General features: G+C 35.6%; 1 protein-coding gene across 1 annotated transcript; it reads right to left on the bottom strand.

Moving 5' to 3' along the window:
• Positions 1-620: 620 nt before the first annotated feature.
• On the bottom strand, positions 621-4,457 carry LOC132286030 (uncharacterized). The gene is made up of 9 exons (XM_059788285.1): positions 4,146-4,457; positions 3,179-3,255; positions 2,607-2,835; positions 2,337-2,491; positions 2,161-2,206; positions 1,984-2,075; positions 1,732-1,828; positions 1,103-1,159; positions 621-984 (listed from the first exon to the last, which is right to left on the bottom strand). The coding sequence occupies exons 1-9, from the start codon at positions 4,299-4,301 to the stop codon at positions 802-804; spliced, it is 1,092 nt and encodes a 363-aa protein (XP_059644268.1). The 5' UTR covers positions 4,302-4,457; the 3' UTR covers positions 621-801.
• Positions 4,458-25,777: the final 21,320 nt, after the last annotated feature.

Here is a 25,777-nt window from a genome sequence, read left to right as displayed (position 1 = left end):
ATATCCAATCATAATTACCGACTTTGAACTATTTATTATTACTTTTTATAACCTAGTATTAATTTCCATCACATACATATATAAATATATATTGTAATGACCAGTTCCATAATGAATCGAAAAAATAATACATTACATTTACCAATTGTATAATGTATTAATAATAATATTTAGATAAGGAACAATGACTTTTACCGTTCAAACAAGAATTTGCTATGCTAGGGCACACAAATCTCAATGAGACCTAGAACCATGGTTGACAGTGATTATCCATACTTCAACATGTTTCTTGTTTATTTATTTTTTCTATCAACCAAACCTCCTTTTCTAAAATGCAAGGCGATCACAATGTTTTCACCTATTTCATACATCTTCTCTACTTGGCTTTCCATGGAATTATGTTGCAAAATCCAAACTTTTAAGATGTCCCGGCTCCCAGTCAGTTGAACCTTTACTGGTGTTCTCATCTTGACTGAGATCTTGTGCAAACATCCTTTTTAACTCCATTTTTCAATTTTTCGCAACATAAAAAATTATCACAAATTCAACCAGTGGAACCATCCGTTACAGTATTTTCTATTTTTTGCGACATAAAATACAAATGGCCCCAAAGGAAGGACTTGAAAAGGAAAATCAATAGTAAAATTAGAACAGGGAGAAGAATATACAGTTATCATTGATTGATCTCGAATACATAATCATATATTGGCAATTAAAAATTTGGAGCTGAAATTTTTTGAACAACAGATCCATCTTACCGCTAATGGATAGATGTAAGCCAGCATTTTCCCGGCATTCATCCTAAAGATTGCTTTGTTCATGACAATAGAGAAGTGAATCTGAGCTGACATCTGGGATAGAAGAAGCCACACCAGCTGGCCTAGGTGGGGTAGTGCTGATTGTGGTCGGTTTATATGCATGAGGGTGCTGTATTACTACTAGAATGGAATCCTTAAAGCTTGCATCAAGAGAAGAAGAAGTTGGCTACATGAACACAAACTACAGTTTAGTACGAAAATATCAACTAATATCATAAGCATGGAAGAATATATATTAATAATAAAATCACAGATGGCTGTCCGTTGGAGTCGGCATCACTTACCACTCCAATGTGCCACTCATGGCTATTAAACTCTTTAAATACTGCTGCATCCATTTCCTGCAGTAACATGACTTCAAAATATTAGATGTTAAAAAACAATGTCTGGAAGGCATTTATCTATTTTCTGACCAGTGGATTCTAATTCACAGTTCAGATCACCTTTTTATGCTTCTTCTAGTGGGTTGATTATCAGCTCAGCTATGAATCAAGGACATAGCTGTACCTATGCATATATGAAGTCTGGCACGACTGTCTTATCAAAAGATGTTTTGCATAATGGTTATGGATGGGTCTAAATAATATGGTTGCAACCGGTTGACTTAAATGTGAGGAGTATGAAACGGAAAGTAAAAATCAGAAATAGGTGTATCCTAGTCAACTATAACATCAGACTAGAGAATTTAGATTTCACCAGTGAAGAAAGCAACAAGTGAAAGGTGTTTGGATGCAAACAATAATCTTTTATCCTTGGTACTTATTTTTCCAACTCTCTCAATGTGTTCTAGTCAGAACTGAATTATGATCACAAACATTTGGAGGGAAGATATATCAAATATAATTAACTAACATGACTGCTGCAAACTATGAATTTTGGTCAAAGAATTTCTCGTATTTTGTTTACAACTTACAATGCTATAGATGGGAGGCACCATCGTCTCTCCTTTAGACTTTACAGTAGGCATGACAGAGAAACGTGGTGCTAGATCCTGTGATCTGAAAGTCCATCTGCAAAACAAGGAAAGCACATATAATACTGGAATGGTCACATGGCAAACAAAGGAACATTGAAATTTTGTTGTATATTTATGAATATACAACAAAGTAAATGGCGGAAGTGTTCCTGAGCAAAGTAAATCTGAAGTAGTGTAATTCTTGCATACCCGATGTATAAAAATATGCAGAATTGTGCCCATTCCCGAACAAATAACCGAAGCCAATAAGTTTCCAATGAATTATCCATGTTAATGTATATCTGAAATTTGAAATGCTTAATTGTTAGCTTTCCACAGTTTGTATCTTGCCATATAAATTAATTTGAAGCAAAATTATATCCATACCGCAGTTTCTGCCACTGCTACCATCTGCATTGCACCTCGAAATTTTCTGTATAGTGCAAAAGCAAACAATGCACCAATATCAAAAAATGGTATTCGTCTCGTTAAATGCTACTTTATATACAGAGTACAAACATTTAGGAGAATTAAAAACAAAAACACGGATATATAGTGCATACTTGAGCATAATGTATTTCGTATAAACTGCATCATGCATTGCATCGACATCCTCATCCTCAATAAAACTTAATTGTTCCCGTAGAATTAATAAATTCTGAGATATATAGTGGAATATCATATAGAACGATATAAAATAGTTAAGCAACAGAAGGACCTGGATTGCAGGAAGGCAATGGCATTAGTATCTCGGGTAGAAGAACTGAGTGCTATTCAAATAAAAAGAAAATAACAACCAACACAATTCGGTTCAACTAGTAAAGAAAACTCACAGAGAAATAAGGTACAGAAGCTCTGTAACCAACAAGAGTCAAGTAGAAGACACACCCAAGTGCAGCTGTAGTACGGCGCTCAGGTACCGAAAGGCGCTCACACGTGATGCAGTACCCATGAGAAATGAGAAAAAAGGACACAAAAGAAGCAGTCTGGAAGAGCACTCCGGTTACATAAACCCCAAATGACATCCACAGGGAACATATGTGAAGATTAAAGCATGAATACCTACAAGAACATGAATAGTTATAATTGGGATATATAATAACATGACATTAGCCAAGCTTGTTTTACCATATATTATGAATTATAATTCTCAATAGAATTCTTTCACTATAACACCCATGAATTTGTATTTCATTTGTATATGTAAATTTAGAAATATATGGTGGTGTGCAATTAGATTGGATTATGTAAATTTAAAAGGGTATCACAAACATCTTAAGTTGAGAAATGCTTTAACAATAACATTCATTAAATTTCTGCCACCATTACCGGAAACAGATGGGTGCTCAAATTTGGGGAAAAAAACATTATCCAACTTCCATGATTAAGTATGAGGAATGCATACCAGAACAGGAAGGACAGAGTGAGCTGCAAGGCTTTAATCAATGGCACAGATGTAAGCGACCACTGCAAATTATTCGTCTGCTCTAGTGCATACAAACAACCATAACAAAACAACATAATTAAAGACCGACAAATATCACAAAACTGTTGTGTTAAAAGGTAAAATAGAACCGAATAGAAAAGACTGAAGTAGACAACTAAATTTCAAGGAAATGCATTCGAAGGATGATTACTGTGTGCACTGAATAGAAATTTACAAAAATAGCAGTGAAATTCCAAAAGATCAGTACAAAAAACCCGGAAAATTTATAATGCGTGTTCAGCTTCCATTCAGTTTTCCAAGGAAAAGGAAGATTAGTTATCAGCTCAATTCAGTGAAAATTGAGATTAGCCAGACCCCAAATCAAGTAAATCTAAGATTACAATCTGTTTTCTCCCAACTTTTGTTATGTTTTTTGCATCAACCAAACAGATCATTAAATGGAACACATTTTCTACAGCCACTAAACAATGACAGATTAATATTGATATTAAGATTCCCAATTTTCTTCTCTCTCACACTCTCAGTAACCAAACTGATCAGTTATTAACTTATAACTGAAACAACATTTCTGAAGAGAGAAAAAAAAAAATAATAATAATAATAATAAAGAGGATGAATTAAAGAATCAAATCTATCACTAAACATGTAATTTAGCTTAATTGACCTGAAAAGTTAAAATTCGAACGGTAATTTGCTTACTTTTCGTTCATTTTCGCAGCCACCAAACAGATCATTAAATGAAACACAGTTTTTCCTCTCAGCCAGCAAACGTTAACAAAAATAACATTCTAAATATTTTCTCTCTCTCTCCCTCAGCAACCAAACTGATCTCACACTTGAATCTACAGTCCCAAAAACAAAACAAAAACAATGATGGAATCAAATTAATGACTATAAAAATGTAATAAATGGAGCTTAATTTGACCTGAAAATGGCGGTTTTTGTAAGTGTTGAAGGTCCAAGAAGAAGCTAAGACGAACCAGATCGACATGAAGGTCAAGTAGAGAGAAGGGAGAGGCCGATACGCTTCGTCGATACCGAAACGAAACGCACCCAAACGCTCCGATACGTCCATTTTCATTTTTTCCCCCTAATTTCTGTAATGCAATATAATGTAATTGAAGATATATCAACAATTCTTCCACCTTTTATCTATAATTCCATTACTTTTCTTCTTTTGCTTTTATAGATAGTAGTTGGTGTTGAGAACTTCGAAATGGTTGGTTACTAAATTATATACTATGTGTTTCACTGTATACTATGTGTGTGCGTGTGTGTATATATATATGTACACACACATACATACGCGCGCACGTCCCAAACGTGGCCTCTTGTCATGTTCGATTTACGGGTTGATCAAACAAGATTAAGAAATTGAAATTACCCTTGTGTCCCTAGATTCGGATTACTAAAAAATTTGGGTCAAATGTGTTGCTCTTGAAGTGACAAAAGTACCCTTGTTTAAGGAAAACGAAAAATCCTTGTTATAAGGAATCTTGAACTCTAACCGAGGAAAAATGTTAAATTCTTCAACTAAAGTAGTTGACTAACTTTAAAAGAGTTTAATGCATTTTAAATCTTAAAGCGGATCTACATGTGATAAAATTGATCAAGAAAAGAAAATAATATGATTGAAGTTTATACTGTACTATAAAGGGTTAAGTGCAGAAAATCATAGATAATATAGGTTCTGTACATAATGACTTCCTTCTTTTTATATTTCAGTATATAATATTAAAAAAAATATGTAAATAAGTTCCCTCTAATAACTTTTTGATAAAAAGTAAATCTAAAAATTGGATTTTATCTTTTTCATTCTTACTTTTCTCCTCAATATATTTTTGGGTTAAAATCACCCCCTTTCAAATTTGTGCATAAAACCTCAAATAAAATTGAATTTGTTTTCAAAATTACATTTATACCCACAAATAAGTCCTAAAATATTTTCATAGGATAATGAAGTGCTACTTTTCTTAAAAATTTCCACCAAAGTCCTATAATAAATACAATCCCACTATTACCCTTTTTATCTCCCCTCTCTCTCTCTCAGCATCTCCCCTAAAAAAATTGTCGTCAGTGTCACTGCTCTGGCAGTGGTCGCCGGCATCGCTGTTGTGGCAGCGGTCGCCGGCGCCACTGCCAATCATGGTTAATTAGGTCCCTGGGATTTTGTTGCAGAGGCTTTGATATGCCTGGAATCGCCCGAGACGAAGAACAAGTTGTGGTGGATCATGGCGCCAGGTTAGGAGGCTTGTTCAATTTACAGCGAGAGCACATCTCATTTATTGGAGTGGGTAATGTATGTTTAACTATCATAAAATTGCCCAATTTTTCAACATAAGAGCAGCGATGCCGGCGACTGCCAGCCGACGATTACGTGAGGGGAGAGGGTGAGAGGGGGGAAATGAAAAGGGTTAAAGTGGGATTCTGTTTATTATAGAACTTTGGTGGAAATATTTATAAAAAGTAGGACTTCATTGTCCTGTAAAATCTTTTAGGACTTATTTGTCTTTATGTTGTAAAAGTAGGATTAATATGTAATTATCCCTATGGAAAAATTCCTAATAAGTCTTACTTTTTAGCTCTAAAGACAATTAAGTTTTACAAATTTTTCAAAACGACAAAGAGTTAAGTCTTATTTTTGAAAAATATTTACAAACAAGTTCAGATTTTGTATAATATATATTTTTATATTATTATTACCCTTTTCAAACAGCTTTAGGCTTTCAGAATCTGAACTTATTTGAAAATATTTTACAAAATAGAACTTCTTTGTCTTTTTGAAAAATTTATAGAACTTGTTTGTCTTTAGAACTAAAAAGTAGGACTTAGGAATTTTCCCTTTATAATTTTCTTGTCCCAAATAAACAAACAAACAAACAAATAAAATGCAAGTATTTATAAAAAGGTTTATTTTATTTTTGTTTCAAACAAACAAACTCCTACACAAATTGGACAAAACAGTCATTTTATATGGCATGTGTTTATACTTATTAATTTATTTTGCTGAAAAGAGGATATTATCGTCAATTTAAGTCTCCAGTGGGCAATTTACACAAAATCAATAGTATAGGGGTGTTTTACATTACACTGGAACTATTTTGCACTATATCGATAGTAGAGAGTTTTTTTTTGCACTTAACCCTACTATAAAAAGTGTAGTTAGTCTCAAATTTTATTTCTATTTTAGAATCATTTCAAATGTTAATTTTTTTTTTTAAGGTAAGTCTTAGCCTCTAAGAAATTTTATATAAGACAAATTTTGGACACTAACAAATTGTAATCTTTATCCATCAGCGAATTAGGTGTGCAGATACATATAGCCCGTAAGGACAGTCTCGTGAAGGAGTGAGTTATGAGTTGGTGGGTAGAAAGAGTTAGGGTTGGTAAAGTGGACACTGAAAACAAGGTGTCATAGCGAGAGTGTGTCTTGCAGTGCATGGTGCAAAGCTCACGTATCTTGACCCTTGCCTTAGCAACCAGTTATACAGGGAAAACTTCAGGAGAGAGTGAAGATACAAGTTATTCCAATGTTGGTAATTTTCTACAAATTATAATATCTCCTCATCATTATATTGGAATCTCCTCATTCGTGGACGTAGGTCTGATTTAGAGGGAACTGCGTACATTTTATGTTATGCAGTGTTTTGTTGTTGACCTTCAATATGGTTGCATATTTTTTTTGCTATTGTAGATTGGAATTCAAAAGAGCCCAACCGGTCGTACTTTTTGCTACCGGTTTGACTTTCTCATACATGATGTTTTGCAAAGTGGAACCCATCGCACTTTCCTAGTTTGCATTATAGGGATTTTTTTTGTGCTCCTTTTGTCGTGTTAGTCTCAACAAGTGGTATCAGAGCCAAAGGTTCAGTTTGGGATGTTTGTTCGAAAAGATCCAAAAAAATATAAGAAGTCTCAGCAGGGGTTTTAATTACAGGTGGAGTCAATCAATCGGCTTGCTTGATTATGATGGCCAGTGGGGTTCACACTCAACCCTAAAAAAAGTGGGTTCTCTCTCAGCCCACAAAAGAGAAGGTTCGCTCTCAGCTAAGGTTTGCTTTCAGCCTTGAAAAAAGTGGGTTCTCTTTTAGCCCGTAAAAGGGAAGGTCTACTCTTGAGCCCTCAAAAGGAGCATGTGATGGTTTAATAGATCATTGAACTAACAAGTATCGATTGAAGCAAGGCTAGAGTCATAATGAGTTACATGGCGTGGAGCTCGAGTCATCAAGGTGGAGCCTCAAAGATTTGATAAATTGAGCAGCATATAATGAGAGAACCAGAAATTCACAAGATTGAAGCCGCATGAGTTATCCAATTCAATTCTCATAAGAAGCGATAATTTATGTGATGAAATTTGAGCCAAGGTGGAGATGGTTAGGAATTGTGTTTCAAATTCTAATTATATTTTAGAGTCATTTTGTACGGTAATTTCTTATAAGGTAAGTCTTTGTCTCTAAGGAATTTTATGTAATGTAAGTTTTGGTCACCAAGAAATTGTAACTCTTGTCCACCAAGAAATTGAGTGTAGGGCTCTATAAATCGAAATCTAGTGTATTGTTGAGATGTATAAATAAAAAGACATATAGCCCGTAAGGGCAGTCTGACGAGGGAGTGAGTTATGAGTTGATGGGTAGAGAAAGTTAGGTTTGGTAGAGTGGACATTAAAAACTAGAGGGTGTCTTATAGTGAGAGAGCGTCTCGGCATGGCGTAAGGCTCATATATCTACCTCTGCCCTAGATGCCTATTATACAAGGAAAGCTCTAGGCTAGAGTGAATGTACTAGTTATACTGATGTTGGTAATTCTTTACAAAATGTAATATCTTCTCATCATTATAGTAAAATATCATCATTCGTGGATGTAGCCCTAATTTAGGGTGAATGTCATACATATTGTGTTGTGAAATGTTTTGTGGTTGATCTTCAATATGATTGCATATGGTTTTTATTTATTTATTTTTTTTATTTGCTATTGTTTGTACAAAAATTCCATCTGCTCATAAATGGAAAGTTTTCTCATACAAAAAAACACTTTCCTTTCTTTTTTTTCTTTCCCTCTTCATATACTCTCATACTTTACCCTAATTTCTTTTCTTGGTTCCTATATTTAAGGATTATGGGCCTCAATCCTCCTTGGTTGCCCAACCTGTCTTTTGTGGCCTGCTTCGTGTCTTGATTGCTCTATTCGGTGGGTCCACGCCCTGCCCGGGTCTTTCTTGATGACATGTGGCGCTCGTGGACTAGTCTAGTTGCCAACTTTCTACTGGTGGGTATTTCTGCCTTTTCAGATTGGAATTCAAAAGAATCTAGCCGATCGCACTTTTTGTGACCGGTCCGGTCCAACTTGCTCGACACATGATGTTCTGCAAAGCACGAACCGATCTCACTATTTGGGACCGGTCACACTTACCTACTTATATAGGCCTATTTGACAACCGTTTTTGCTTTGTGCTTTTATTTTGACCCAAAACAAAAAAAACGTTTCTGCTTTGGAATGTTTCCAATAGTAATAGAAAGCAAGTTTGGTAACGTTATATTTGTTGCAAGATTTTTGAAAGTAAAAATATGAAAACATATTTGGTAAAAATGTATTGCAAGTTTGAAAAAACAAAAGACTAGTTAAAAGGTCATTTAATTGTTTTGGCATTGTCCATCACTACAATGTGGAAGCAAATGGAAACACTAATTTGGTGCTATGATTTGGCCTCTTTTTCGAAATCATTTCAGTATTATTTGTTTCGCTACGATACACTGTACGAAGTAAACACAAGGGTTTCTAAATAGGGCCATAACGTCTCTCCCTCAACAATGAATATTTAAACTCACCTTCTCATGCAAACTTATAATATAAAGTTAATCTAAAGATTCATTATATTGTCAAGTATAACTTTACTACCGATACAATACTCTAACATGATTTGGTTTAACCATTTTCTACAGTGGAACTATGCAATAAAAAACCACTTCTTTTTGAAATATCTAAAGAAAATTTGAAAAGTAGTATGAACTTTTTATATACAGTATATTCCATATGCGTAAGTTCATAATAAAGTGATTTAGAACTTAACTAACTGGATTTCTATAAACAACTTGGATTTCTCCAGACAGAACATAGTATATTTTTTATTGTAATCAAGTCTTTCTAGGATGAAATAAAGAAGGATAATATTGTAAAATAGCACTCTTGAACCATTTGATAAGACTGTAAAATAACACTTCTTTTGAACCATCCTTACTTATTAAACCTCTTGAAAACACTTTTTATTATTATTATTATTAATAATCAAGTTTTTTTATTTAACAAATGCAAAGCTCATGGGCCAGGTTTTGGGGAAAATGCAGTTGGTACTAAGCAAGTGCACCATGGTGTCATGCAAGTTTATGTGTGTGTAAATATATATATATATATATATATATATATATAGGTTGGACCTGTTATTTTGTTGAAGGGATAGATGGGAATTGTATTTATATATGGATAAAATAGGAGCATATGAAACAAAAACAAAAAACACGAAAATGACCAAATCCACCAAATCTAAACATGGGTAAGCAGAATTTTGATCTGACCAACAACTATGCGAGTTTGAGGCAACTGACATTGACTGACCACATTGAAATTCCATGGAAAAGCTTAGCTTTGATTATGAGATCAGTTGTAGTATTCTCATAAACAACGCCACATTAGGTGAACAAACAAGCTAACAACACTCCGTTTCTTCAATCCCACTCCATTCACTCTCTCTACCAAGCAAAATTAATTAATAATAATAAAATCCTACTCCATTAGGAAACCAACATAAAATATTTTCATTTCATTATTATTTTTATTGGAGTATATAATATTACTGATACATCTTTGCTAATTTTAGAAAGAAACAAAAAACAATATGTGTGTGTCTTTTTAAAATATTGAACTTTGTTTAATAAATTAGAATTTTTAGCTCATTCAGAAACTTTACCGAGCTAAAATTAATGTGTGTAGTGTGTGTGTGTGTGTTTTTTTTTTTTTGTTACTGAACACATTTAAAAGCAATTGATTTTAATAATAACGCTTTTAAATTGTTCAAGAATAATACTATATGAACGTTTACAGTTTACTAGTTTATTGAATTAATTTTAAAATATCTAAGTTGCATTACTTGATTAGAGTGTCCTAAAATTTTTAGTAATAAATGGAGATGCACAAAAACCTGAAGATGCACAAAAATGGAGAACTGTTAATTTAAAAATAAATAAAAAAATTCCGACTAAATTTGTAGGTATACATATAGATATAAATTATAAATCCACATTATGAAATAGGCTTGTATTTCAGTCTTCTGCAACCAAGCCTGGCCAGGCAAAGGATTGTCCCTATAGAATCGGGTTTAATAGGCCCATTAATATTGAACAATCCATCATAGAAGAATCCTAATCATTACTCCTTGGCCCAGCCCAAGGCCACCCTTACAACCCCGTTAGCCACACGACCCACAAAAATATTGGAGTATTTGGGCTAATGAATGTAAAAGCTGTGGGCCTTTGGTCCTACCTGGCTCTGGATAAATTGTTCAACATTTATTATTTTGACATCTTTTGAAATTTGGAGCATGTGCTCAATGACACCCCTAGTGTTTTATTTCTCACATGCTTGTTGATCAAATTTTATAAAACTACAATTTGGTCGTTATCTTATATAAAATGTAATATAATATATTATTATAATATAAAGATATTACTAACTTTTCACACTCAAAACGACTGCGTGGTTTAGGAGAGTTCAAAATAATAAATACTAAATAACGATTTATGCACGTGTAATTTGCACAAACTTCAGGGGAGGTCAATATAATTTGCACTATTATAAAAGGATGAGATTGACAATAGCTTTCTTTCACACCTTTTTGTCAATGCATCTTTGCTTAGCCATCTCAGGGGCGAAGCTCCTTGTGGGCTAACCTAGGCTATAGCCCAGGTCAAAAAAAAAAAAAAAAAAAAATACTACTACTATTTCCTATTAGCGATAGCCCAGTCCAGTCCAATCCAAGTTGCCCAATCTATAATAAAACATAAATGATAAACCGCTCAGCCCAGAAAACAAGCCTACAAACAAATTAGGACTAGAAGATTGAAGAAGACCTAGGAGTTGTTTAGCATGATGTGGTATTATTTTTGGTGTTTTCATCTTCTCTGCTTGAATTTTTTCTTTAGCCGCAACCCCCCCCCCCCCCCCAAATTTTCAAATTGTGGCTTCGCCCCTAGGCATATACTCCATAAATGTATCATATAAACAAAGTGTGTATAATATGTATGGACCTAGTAGAATAGTAAAACTTGTTATGTCCCGTTTACCTTACAAAAAAGTTAGAATATTTAATAAATATAACATTTTTATAAAGTACATTCTTAACTGAATGGAACACGATGTACAAAGAGAATAGAAGATAATTTTCTTCTGTATGTGTTTATATCATATATATATGTATATTTGTTGGTCTATGAAGCACCAACACGTGGGAATAGGTTGTCGTACCGTTGTCGGACATGTGTCTGACACGTCTGTAGAGGTGTCTTATTTTTTTAATCATATTTTTCATGCCGGACATGGTGAAAGATACACTGGCGACACGCATAGGACACGGGATTCAGATTTTTTGTCAAAATAAATAAATAAATAAAGAGATATATACATGTATATGGTTGTGTGCATTTATATAAAGATAGATTGAGGGAGAGAGATGGAGGAGATGAGAAAGTCGGTTCTAGGAGAAGCATCCATTTTTGATTTGTTGCCATATTTAGACTTGTAAGCCTGTGTATATATATGTATATATGTGTATATATGAATTTTAATTTTTGATTTGATTTCGGGGGTCACGTGTCGTTTCAAGTGACCAAAATTGCATTGTTGAAGTGTATAAGGGGTCACAAGCCTTAAAGTGACCATTTGGACTCGCCCCGTGTCTTCCACGTCATGAACGGGTGACTTTTCAATTCTCAGCAGGTTCGATCGATCACACCAGGGCTTTGATCGATCAGAGCACGATCGATCCAATACATGTCATGATCGATCCAATGTGGATCGATCACATTTTTCTATGATTTGTAATGATCCGGTCATTTTCTTCCTTTCCTTTTTCCTCAAATTTTACGGATAAATTTTTTTCGTTGTCTTTTCTATTCTGTGTTTGGTTTCTCGTCACTTAGTGTCGTCTCGAGTGCTCGAAAATGGTTTCTGAGACTCTTTCCCTTGGATTGACAACTTCCTTTAAGGACCGAGTCATTTCCACATTTTTCATTTTTCGACACTATCACTTTTTGTCTTTTTCCCTATTTTGTCTTTTCCCCGTTTGTCACTTTGCTGGCATAACCTCACTTTTTGTGTTCGGAGTTGGTTTTTGACTTTACGTATCTTCATTCTAAGTGGTTTCCATGAAATAAAAATCTTTACTTTTGTAGTAACGTACTCTGGTTGCTCCCGGTGTCCATAGGGGCATGGATGCATAGTTCTTCAGAATCTTTTTTTTTTTTTCTGGGCCATTAGTGTAGTTTTCACTTTTTGGAGGGGCCATTGTGCAATTAATGAAAGTTATTGCTAAATGCCTTATTTTGAACCTAGATCCTCATACGAGATTTATTTTCACTTTTCGTCGAGTCGCATAATCTTAGAATTCCTTTCTGATTGTTTTTCTCCAGTTTCAGGGTTTCTGGCCCCGGTTACCGCCGAACTTGTTCGGGGCATATCTCTCTGTTCGGGACTTGGTTTTCGACGCCATTTCTTTCGTTGTTCATATTTTCTCATTTTGGTTCTTTTTTGTTCATGGAGTTTTTCTGTTTGAGCGCGTCTGCTCAAATTCCACTTTTTCGGACCCGGCGAGGCCCTTTCGGGGCAGTTTTAGGGTTTTCCTATAAATAGGGGCTTATAAAATTAAAAAGTTATCTTCCCATCTCTTCATGCATGACCAGAAGCTGCCATGGCAGCCCAAGGGGGGCTGCCATCCTTCTTATCTCAATTAAACCTTCTTCCTTTTGTTAAAAAGTCATAGTGTCTTCGAGTTTTGTATTTGTCTTGACTACGCGCATCTTTCCCCCTTATTAAAATCCGTTTTTGGCCATTTTTTGAGTTCGGGTTTGAGGTCCAGTTAGAATTTTGGTATGTCCTCTTTGGAGTCTAATGTTCATGGCGTTGTCCTCGACAAAACCCCGAAATATTGTCGAATTCGGAGCCGTTTCATTTTGGTGGCTTTTGAGATTTCCATTTCAAATTAAGGTAGGGGATGTTTTAGGATTATGTATGTATTGTATTGAGTATTGTAATGACCCGGTTATTTGCCTTCCTTTCCTTTTTCCTGAAATTTTATGAATGAATTTTTTTCGTTTAATTTTCTTTTCTGAGTTCTGTTTCGTGTCGCTTAGTGTCATCTCGAGTGCTCGGAATTGGTTCCTGAGACTCTTTTCTGTGGATTGACAACTTCCTTTGAGGACTGAGTCGTTTTCACATTTTTCGTTTTTCGACACTATGCGCTATTTCGTCCTTTTCCCTATTCTGTCTTATCTCCGTTTGTCAATTTTTGGCACAACCTCACTTCTCATGCTCGGAGTTGGTTTTTGACTTCACGTACCTTCATCTTGAGTAGTTTTCTCGAAATACGTATCTTTATTTTTGCAAGAAAGTACCCTAGTTGCTCCCTGTGCCCACAGGGGCATGGATGCACAATTCTTTAGAATCTTTTCATTTCTTGGGGTGTTTTTCATAAATATCTTTTGAGGATATTTTATTTCAGAGGCATCTAAGAAAATATTTTTTAGAAGATATTTTCATTCTGAGGCAGTTTCGCTGTTAACCCTTTTTGTAGGGGCCATTGTGCAATTAACGAAAGTTATTGCAAAATGTCTCGTCTGGAGCCTGGATCCTCGTACGGAATTCATTTTCACATTTCGTCGAGTTGTGGACTCTTAGAATTCCGTTCTAATCGTTTTTCTCCAGTTTCAGAGTTTCTGGACCCGGTTATTGCCGAACTTGTTTGGGGCATAACTTTATACTCGGGACTCAGTTTTTGACGTCGTTTCTTCTGTTGTTCATATTTTCTCATTTTGAATCTTTTTTATTCATGGAGTTTTTCCATTTAAGCGCGTTTCTCAAAATCCACTTTTTCAGACCCGGCGGGGCCCTTTCGGGGCACTTTTAGGGTTTTTCTATAAATAGGGGACTTAAAGAGAAAAATCAGATTTTTCTTCTCTCTCTCCTCTCTCTTGGCCGGAAGCCATGGCTGCCAAGGGGCTGCCATGTTTCTTCTTCATTTTTCGGCCACTTCCCTCGAGTGAAAACTCTTCGGCCTTAACGTTTAATGCTTGTCTTGACGCCACGCATCTTATGCCCTTATTAGAATCCATTTTCGACGATTTTTCGAGTTCAGGTTTGGAGTCAAGTTGAGATTTTCATGGGGCTTCTTGCGGATTCTTGTTCACGGTGTTGTCCCCAACAAAACCCCTCCAATATCGTTGGATTCAGAGCACTTTCATTTTGGTGGGCCTTTGAGATTTCATCTCAAATTGAGGTGGGGAATGTTTTAGATTTAAATTCTTGTTATATAGCATGCTTGTGATGTTTATACAACTTGTTGGCATGATGAAATATAAAATCTAGAGATTTTATTATTTATTTTTCTTGTATGGGATCTGTTTTTCCCAGTTGCTTGTGACTTGGTTTAAACATGTAGCATGATATTATATTACTCCATGATATGCTCATTGTCGTGTATAAAAATGAGAACATTTGAACAAGTATTAAAGCTTTTATTTAATATTTATCTTAAGTGAAAGATTAATTCACATGGCCTTAATTAGCTTGAAATCAATATGTGTTAGCATATTATATTAGGCCCTAGCATGCTCATCCACATAGATTAAATTGGGAGTAATCGGAGTTATTTAAAAATCTAGAGAATATTTAATTAATTGATTAATTAATTTGCCCCAAGTGTACTATTCACTCCATTCGATTTTTGACTTCATATTCATGATGTACATGCCATGTAGTTTCACATATATTAAATCTAGAATATTTGATTAGGTTTTAAAACATTTCAATTATTATTTTTCTAATATTTAAGTTTATTACACATAATCGTGTTTCGTATGTAATTCACCCGTTTCGTGTTTTCAAATCAAGTCTTGACATGTTGTGTGTTATACATTAACTTGAGAGTATTTGGATGAATTCCAAAATCTAGGGTTTTTAATTAAAAGGATTAATTAAAACCTATTTAATGATTCTCTAAACTTGACTAAGTTTCTAACGTGGTATTCATGATTTCCTTGACAAGTTCTTTCACGTGTATCAAATTAAAAATAATCGGATAAGTTTTGAAACTTATATTTAATTAATTTCTTTGTGTGGAACTTAATTCACATGGTTGCATCTTGTATGAAATGAACTTGTAACTTGACATTGAACTTGGCCTTGACATGATCCTTGACATGCCTTGTTGTAGAATACTTGAACTTACCTTGAAATCTTGATAACTTGATCCCTTGAGTAGATTAAGTTCCCTTTTTATACTCCCATCGATATAATCATGACCCCTTGTATCTAGGTTTCATTAACGTATTTAATGAACATATACTTGTCTTGAAATGGTTTAATTACACATGTGTTGCTTAGAAGGTAATTGAATCATGTATCTTATACTTGTGGTATATTTTCGTCAATGAATTCCAAGCACTATATATCATGGTCGTTGTCTATATAGTTGCACATTATGATTTCTTGACATTTCACATGCCATCATAGTTGAGTACTTAGGGCATGACTTGTATGTTCCAAAATCTTGGTTGTGCATGAAACGTGGTTAATGCATTTCTTGTACTTGATACAATCTTGACTTGCACAACTTGTTGATTTTGGGACTTGGGGATATCAATCAAGAATTGACATGGTTAGGACTTGGTTCTAGTACGGGGGAATGTCCTCCTACAACTATAGTGCGCACTAGGGGAAAGGTACCTATGGGTTAGTAGCCCTAAAGTGATTTCAAGAGTACGGTTTTAATCAGGGCGATATCCAAGTTTCCACATTGGTTGATTTCACACCTTGTCTTTGTCGTGATATGTGAAATGCACCAATCTTGTTTCATTGCATAGATTTTATGCTTCATTCGTGATTTCAAGTATACTTCTTGTCATGTTAATTGGTGTAGTCCAATCACGTAAATTGCATTGATAATGTAATTCTTGTTAACTTATATCCAAGTATACTTATTGTTGTGTTATATGGAATATTCCATCCTTGTTTACGTGCATAGATAGTATGCCTTATCCTTGATTCCATATGTTACTCCTTGACGTGTTTTATGAAATGCACAAACCTTGTTAATCGCATAGATATTATGCCCTGTTCTTGATATCTTATATGACTCCTGTCGTGTAAATTAGAATGCTCTAACCTTGTCATTAGCTTAGATATTATTCATTACCCTTGAATTCATGTATATTCCTTGTCTTGTTAAATGGGGTGTTCCAATCTTGCTTAATTGTATTGATAATGCAATCTATGTTGATCTATATTCATGCATCCTTCTTATCGTGTTCTTGGATTATCCCAACTTTGACTTGTTTCATGTATGTATATATATTATGATTCTTGTTGCTTTGTATAATATGTTTCTATGTTGTTGAAATGCATGAATGATGTGATTTATGCTAGAAACACTCAAAGGTAGCTTAGGATGCTTCCTGAGTCTCATTTGGACATAGACGTTAGGTGGCATGAGCCCCTTTAGCATGTTTCACCTTAAGGTGATAAATTTGTAAAATGCTAGGTCGATGCATGCTCATCTCCTACGAGTAGCTTTATGTTACTCACCCCTACGATACTGGAGTATATTTCAGGTACGAAGACTTGGTTCGTGACGTTTAGCATTCCTTGGGTGGTTTGGAGACTTGAAGTCCTTTTAAATGCATTCTTGATCACACGCAAGTGTTAGCATGCTTAAGTCCAGTTTTTGAATTGTATTGTGTAAGTAGGCCAAAATGTCATTTTTTTTTTGCCTTTGACTTGTAATATGTGCTTAAGCACACTTTTTGGCACTCATTCTATGTATATGATATATGGCCGAGGGCCAAACTTCATTTGAAATCCTTGCGTATTGAAAAATGTATAAATTTATCTTTAATGTGAATGCTATGAAAACCATGTGAATTACCATGTCATTTTTGCACTGGAGTGTACATCGAGTGTGTAATTCATCCTTTAGTATCCATTTACCATGTATGAGGTGTGGCCAAGGGCCAAACACCAATTTGTCTTCACTTTTGCATTTTAGTCTTATACATTGCATTTTGGGCAAAAATAGTTAAAACCGAGCCTTTAAGGGTTCATTTTCAAATCGGGTGGTGCAAAGTGTGTTCCGGCACCTCCACTAGGTCTCATCAGTTATGTTTGAAGTGTGGCCAAGGGCCAAACGGTCATTTGAAATCATTTCCTAATTTTGGATTTCAAATCTTCCATTCCAAGTTCATTTTCGCCTTTTTGGCTGTTGGGGGGTCTGATTTTGACTCGGCCATTTCTAGGAGCAGCGGACCATTCCCGCGCGCTCAAAATTATTATTTACGTCTGCGTGCATGATCGTTTCTGGGAAAAACCCTTTCGTTTGCGTTTTGAGCCTTTTACGGAGTCATTTCCCCTTTTTGTTGAAAATTCTAGCTTAAGGGCATTTTGGGCATTTCCTTTGGGAAATAAATTCTGTTCCTAACTCCATCACATAGAAAATGTGATTTTAGGGGGAGTTTCTTCTTTGTGTTTTTCCGAAAAATGTCATCTTGGTCTCGAAAACCGCATTGCAAACTCAAATTTATGCTAAAACACTGTTCCTGCTGTCTTGGGTTGCTTCCGCCCATTTGGGCGGGTGCCAGCGGGTCTTGGGTGGGCGCCTGCCATGCACAAGGCTGCTCCACACCATTTTCCATGGTTCTGCCCATTTGGGCTGGTGCCCGCGGGTCCTTGGCGGGCGCCCGCGGTTACTGTTCTTGCACTGGACACTCTTCTTCAACGGGCCATATCTCACTCGTTTAACTCCGAATTGGTCCGTTCTTGAGTCTAAACTGACCGTTTCGAAATGAGCTTTCCAATGGTATCAATTAGAGCTTCAAATTCCATTTGTAACCCAAGTTATTCATGTTTTAGTGAAGTAGTGTCAGAATTTGGTTCGAACCGGGATAGGGTTTCCCTTCCTTCGACTTTGGGACTTGATATCTTTGCCATCCGGACTCCAAATTAGGTGATTCTTGAGTCTAAATTCATTAATTTTTCATTTTCTTTCCAATGGTATGCTTGGTAGCATCCATTTCTTTGTGAAATGACCATTTTGCCCCTAGGGGCTTAATTGTTATCCTTCCGATCTCTTGCTTCTGCACTTATTCCTTTCGGCTTTGTGACCTCATGGAAGGTCATCTTAGGGTCTTAGAGGTGTGTTGTGCCTTGGGAGACCATTGTCTTATTTCTAGCTTCCGCATCTTGGATCTAGTTCGGGTCATCACAAGACACACTGGGTTGAAAAATCCAGGGTCGTCACAAGTATTTTTCATTATTATACAACTTGTTTGCATGCCATGTATCAAATTTAGAAAATTAGTAATATTTATTTCTTTATATAAGATTTAATTTATAAGGATGTATATAGCTTAGAATTGAATTGTGGCATGATGATAAATTAGGCTTTAATATGTTTGTTAGCATATATTAAATTGGTATTAATTGAATATGAATTGCATTTTTTAGTTAATAATTATCTTTGGTAAAAGTTTAATTCTCATGGCCGTACCTTGCATGGAAATAACTTATGATATGATTTTAAATTAAGTCTTAGCATGTTCTTTAACATACTTTAATTTTAGAGCATTTGGATGAGTATGAAATTCTAGAGATTTTAATTAAAAAGATTAATTAAAATCTACTTTAAAGGTTCCATTGGCTTAATCAAGTTTTTAATTTGATAATTGTGATGACTAGGACTTGTATACTAGCGTATGTTAATTTGGGACCATTTGATGTTGTTTTAGAAATTAGGGTTTTGATTATCATGATTTAATTAGATTCCATTTTATTGATTCAATGGCCTAATTAAGTTTTTGAATTAATATATGTAATGATCAAGTTATGTTGTATAACATGTGTTAATTAGGGACCATTTGGTTGAGAATTGAAACTTAGATAAATTAATTAGTTTACTTGATTAATTTTCGTTTCTATTATATTATTGATTTAATCATGAGTTTGACATTGGTGGTATGTTTAAAGCATGATTTTAGACTTTTATTAGATTCTTCAGTTTATGTTTTCAATATTGAATTATATTGTTATAGCGTGTAACGAATCGCACACTGAAGATTCGACATGTGATGTTATTATAGCACGTAACGAATCGCGCTCTGAAGATTCGACATTTGTCATCCTATAATAGTTGTGGATTTAGAGTATGAGCTGTGTGGTTACAACCTACTTGTGCATGGAATGTAGTTTCGTGCTTTATATATATTTCGTATATAAGTTGTTAACTTATTTATTTTGGAGTCACTTGGGACATTGTTACAGAGATATGGCTAGAGTTTGGCTTTAGTGCGAGAGATATGAGTTCTCCCCATTTATAGTGCGCACTTAGGGTGGTATTCCCAGTGGGTTAATGCCCGGAATAATCATAGGTCCTGGCTTTATCTAGGATTTGATGTCTAAGTCTTCCACTACTTGATTTTGCATTCAACTCTAAGTTGACAACCAATGTTTAATTGTGACTTGTGGTTTTGGTTATTGACGATTTAATGTTGTTAAGTACATTCAGGCATTATGATTTCTAATGAATCATTACAGATTTTGATGTTGTTAAGTACATTCAGGTATTATGATTTCTAATGAATCATTGCAGGCTTTTGATGTTGTTAAGTACATCTATGCTATATTGTTCAAATGCAACTTAGGAATGATCCTATAGATTCATTTGGAACATAGACGTTAGGTGGCATGACCCACTTTAGTTGTTTTCGCATTTTAGATTTCAAGTCAATGGCTTTGAAGATCTATATCTTGTTGCTTTGTATAGCATGCTTCTATGTTGTTTGAATTGCATGAATGATGTGATTTATGCTAGAAATGTTTTAAGGTAGCTTAGGATTCTCCCTGAGTCTCACCTTTGATATAGACGTTAGGTGGCATGACCCTTTTGAATTGTTTTAAGTTAATGTAATAACTTTGTAAAACGTTAAGTCGATGCATGCTCATTTCCTACGAGTAGATTTATGTTACTCACTCACGTAGTGGGGATATTTTTCAGGTACAGGAATCAAGGTTGAGATTCTCATTATGCTTGGATGATTTGTCGACTTGAAGGTTCCATTCTTGTAAAGGTTGGCTTAAAAAGCCATTTGTAGCCTTATTTGTCAAATGTGTATATTTGATTTTAAACTTGTAATGTGTGCCTAAGCACACTTTTTGATTCTCATTTTATATATATGATATGAGACCAAGGGCCAAACCATATTTGAAATTCATGTATATTCATAAATGTTGAAATCTTGCATTTAATGAGAATATATGAGAAATTAGGGTTTTAGCATGACATTTTTGCACCGGAGTGTGCATCAGTTATGAAATTCATTATCTAGCATTCATTTAATATGTATGAAGTGTGGCCAAGGGCCAATCACCATTTTGTTTTCATTTTTGCATTTTAGTTTCATACTTTGCATTTTGAGCTAAAATAGTAAAATTCGAGCCTTTAAGGGTTCATTTCCAAATCGGGTGATGCAAAGTGTGCACGAGCACATTCATTAGGACCTATTTAATATGTATGAAGTGTGGCTAAGGGCCAAACGGTAATTTAAAATCATTTGTTAATTTTAGTTTTCAAATTTTCCATTTATAGTTCATTTTTTCCTTTTTGGCCGCCGTCGGGGGGGGGGGGGGGGGTCAAATTTTGCATCGGCGATATTTTTAAGCCGTGGACCATTGTAGCACGTCCTAATGGGTAAGTTACGTTTGTGTGCATGATAATTTTCAAGAAAAACCTCATCTTTGGTGATTTGAGCCTCCTATAGACTCATTTTACATTTTTATTGTATAATCTGAATTTAGGGCATTTTGGGGTTTTCCTTCAAGAAATGACTTTGGTCTTCACATGGTCACTTAGAAAACGTGATTTTAGGAGGGGTTTTTTTCTTCGCATTTTCCCAAAAAATGTCTTCTTGGTACCGGAAATCCCTCGCAAAGTTCAGCTTTTAGTTTGTATTTTTGCAGCTTTTTAACTCCCATGACCTGATTTTATGGAGGAGCATTTTAGGCATTTTACAGTGAGTTTTTTTCATTTTCTTCTATGCTGCTGGGTAGAAAATTTGATTTCGGGAGAGGTTTCTTTTTCATGTTTTTCCAGAAACATTCATTTGATAGCCCGTTTCTGCTCTCAGATCAGGATAGTTACTGTAGCAACTTTTGCACTCTTATCCAGTTCTGATCTAGGGACATTTTGGGAATTTTGCAATGTGTTTTTTTTCATTTCCTTCCATGTGGTCAGGTAGAAAAATTGATTTTAGGTGGGATTTATTTTTCGTGTTTTTCCAGAAAATGTCATCTCGGACCCAAAAACCCTGCGTCAAATCTGATTTCTTGTGCGCATCTTCACTATTTGAAAAAGTCTCTTGTAGGGGCATTTTGGGGATTTCACGTCAAAAATAAAATTTTCGTTTGACATGGTCAGCTTAGAAAAATTATTTTGAGGGGGGTTTATTCTTCGTGTTTTTCTAGAAAACGTCGTTTAGTGTCTCAAAATGGTACACAAATTTCAGCATTTTGCCCAGGTTACTATTCACGGCCGCGGCAACGTCATAACTTTGTTTTGACTCTTCTTCCTCGTCCGGACACTAAGTCGAGTAAACATTTTTTTGAACTTGACTAATTTTTCGTCATCTATCCAACGGTGTACTCGGTTGCACCCGGATCTCCCTAGATAATTACCATTTTACCCTTTTTGCCTTAAGTGCTCGTTTTTCTTCATCACGCCGTTTCTCCTTCGTCCGGACTCCGAATCATGTGATTCTTGAGTCCATCTTGATTAATTTTTCATTGTCTTCACAAAGGTGTGCTCGGTGACACCCGAGTTCATATTTTTAGAAAATTACATTTTGCCCCTGGGGGCTTATTTGTCATATTTTTGATCTTTTACTTCCGCATCAGTTCTCATTGAGTTCCACGACCTCATGGAAGGTCACTTTGACTTCTTAGAGTGTTATTTTCTATTTTTGCTTCTGCATTCAGATCTATTATTGGGTCAATTTTCGGTTTATCACAGGATGCACTGGCTTGAAAAACCAAGGCCGTCACATAATCGATCGAACTTCACTGTTTTTGCATATAGATGCCCCTGCACCCTCATTTGTGTCCATGCTATTAGATTTTTTCCCAATACCTGTGTTTTCCACATTGGTTGCATTCTATACTTATCATGTCTAGTATGTTTCATGTATTTGAACATTCAATTTTTATACTTGGCTGCATTATCACTTGCATAGATAGGTTCATGTTCGTATATTCTGAGTTGTCTATCTTCATCTGACAAACATGTTTCTATCTGTTGTGCTTTCAATTCTGTATCTCATATACTATTTCCTGTTACTGTCTATATTTGCAAGTGTTTCTTTCTTTTTGCAAACCATGACTCGGTTTAAGATCACGGCCCACCGGACATATGATCGCCGAGTCCGGCAGCAAGTAGAGAAGCCTGCGAAGCCAGCTCTTACTCAGTCCAAGCACTCCTCATCTTCTATATCTGCTTCTTCATTTTCATCATCTTAGGAGTCTGAGCACACGCCACCTCCTTCACCTATTCCAGTACCACCAACGGCACAACCCGGCATGGTCCGTGATACGGTTGAGAGCATATATTCGAGCCTTTTAGTGGCGTATGAGTCAGTTTTTGATGAGACATTCTTTACCCAGTTGGCTACGACCAAGTGGGCCTATGACGAGATTTACCTGCGTAATATCTTTCCTATCCTGTAAGGGTGCACAAAAGAACCGTGGAACCAGAACCAAGTCGGAACCGAACCGGAACCGGAACCAAAATTTCAGTTCTCACGGTTCTGATTCTGGTTCCTAAAATAAGGAACCGTTTAAACCGGTTCCAGTTCCTAACTCACGGTTCGGTTCCAGAACCGAACCGAACCGATATATATATATATATATATATATATATATATATATATATATATATAAAATTATACTAGATTACTCATTTACTTATGGGTTACTATCTGGGCTGTGGGCTGTGCCACTGTGGGCTGTGGAGTGTGGGCTTGTTGATCTGTTTATTAATTAATTGTTTTTTCAGATTTTAGATTATCATTGATTCAATTTATCAGATATTATTGGATAAAAAATTAAAATTAGAAATTTTGTTTATCAAAATGGCAAAACCTAAACCTAAGTGGTTAAGTTTACCTCTCAAACTCACTCCACAGAGCTCCGCCTCCCTTCCTCAGTCCTCTCCTCTGAGCGCCTCTCGGTCCTCTCAGTGCTCTCACTATCTCAAGTCTCAACTGGTCTCTACTCTCTATCTTCTCAAAACTCAGAAGTCTCTACGATCTTCTCAGATCACACTCGCAACTCTCGCGGCGCAGACTCGCCTCTGATTCAGTGAATCGGTCGGATCGGTCTCTGTTTTCTCAGATCTGACAGATCTTCAGCTTTTGGTCTCAGTTTGGTAGGTAGGTATTTTAGATCTGACAGATTTTCTTTATATTTCTTGATCATCCATAACAATGTTGTTTTATTTACCTTTTATGTGACGGCCCAAGTTTTTCAACCCGGTGCGTCAGTGATGAACCGAAAGATGACCCGATAACGGATCCGAAATGCGAAAGCAAAAGACAAAACAACGGTCTCTAGAGATACATTATGGCTCTAAGACACCATTATGACCCTCAACGAGGTCACGGAACCCAAAGGAATTAAATGGGGAAGTAACGTTTCAAAAACGAACAAGATTGAACCTAGGGGCAAAATTATCATTTATAGCTTAAAAGTGGGTGCCACTGAGCACACCATTGGAAAGACAACGAAAAATTAATGAATTTAGACTCAAGAATCACTTGATTCGGAATCCGGATGAAGAAGATATGGCTTACGGAAGAAGAAGGGGCAAAACGGTCAAAAAATGCAAACCCTAGATCATCTAACCGGTTACCAAGCCTTCTTAATCGGTTAGGAGACAAAAAAATTTGACCAAAACACTGCCCAAGCACATGTAACCGGTTACCAAACTTCTCGTAACCGTTTACATGTGAAGGAGGCAGAATGGGCAGCAAGAAATTCTGGCAGCAGGGTTTTTCGGAAAAAAAAGAAATTTGAGGACCTAGATGACATTTTCTGGAAAAACTCAAAGAAGAAACCTCCCTTAAAATCGAGTTTTCTACATGAAACTTGAGGAAAATAAAAAGATACGCAATGTAAAATGCACAAAATGCCCCTCCATGAAAACTGGTCCAGAGGGTCCAAAAAGCTGCTAAATTTAAAAACTGAGAGCTGAACTTTGGATGCGATTTCCGATACCAAGATGGCATTTTATGGAAAAACACAAAAAAGAAAACCCCCCTAAAATCACATTTTCTAAGTGACCATATGAATAATGGAATTTATTTTTTAAAGGAAATTCCCAAAATACCCTTAGGTTAGAATGTACAACAAAAATGTAAAATGAGTCCGTAGGAGGCTCATTTCACCAAAGAAGAAACTTTGCCCGGAAACGACCATGCACGCAAACATAACTTACTTAATAAGATGTGCTACAATGGTCCGTGGCTCAAAAATATGGCCGACACAAAATATGACCCCCCCAACAGCCAAAATGCCAAAGACGAAGTTTGGAATGAAAACTTGAAACCTAAAATCATGAAATGGTTTCAAAATGCCGTTTGGACCTTGGCCACACTTCATGCATATTAAATGAATGCTAATGGAAGAAGTTCATACACAATGCACGCTCCGGTGCAAAATAGCATACTAAAACGCATGGTTTTCCATATGTTCTCATTAAAGGCAAAAATGAACATCCTTGACATAAATGTAATTTCAAAAGGAGTTTGGCCATTGGCCTCATGTCATATACATAAAATGAGAATCAAAAAGTGTGCTAAGGCACACGTTACAAGTCTAGAAGCAAATATACACATTTGACATAAAAGGGTACAAATGGCTTTTCAAGCCAACCTTCACAAGAATTGAACCCTTCAAGTTCCCAAATCATCCAAGCATGTTGAGAATCTCTAACCTTGAATCCTGTACCTGAAATATGCCCCAGTATCGTAGGGGTGAGTAACATAAAGCTACTCGTAGGAAATGAGCATGCATCAACCTACGTTTTACAAGTTTGCATGATTTAATCATTGTGGTTCATTCCATCTAACGTCTATGTTAAAGGTGAGACTCAAGGAGCATCCTAGCTACCTAAGATCATTTCTAGCATCAATCACCTCATTCATGCAATTTTAGCAACATAGGGTCATGCTTACATAAAGCAACAACATAGGAGTATGC

The sequence above is a fragment of the Cornus florida genome, unplaced genomic scaffold (assembly GCF_030987335.1).
Source record: "Cornus florida cultivar Cherokee Brave unplaced genomic scaffold, ASM3098733v1 CherokeeBrave_3.0.0_Hap2_Chr11, whole genome shotgun sequence".
Lineage (NCBI taxonomy): Eukaryota > Viridiplantae > Streptophyta > Magnoliopsida > Cornales > Cornaceae > Cornus > Cornus florida.
Note: the sequence above shows the minus strand (reverse complement) of the source record. Positions and strands in the feature narration are given on the sequence as shown.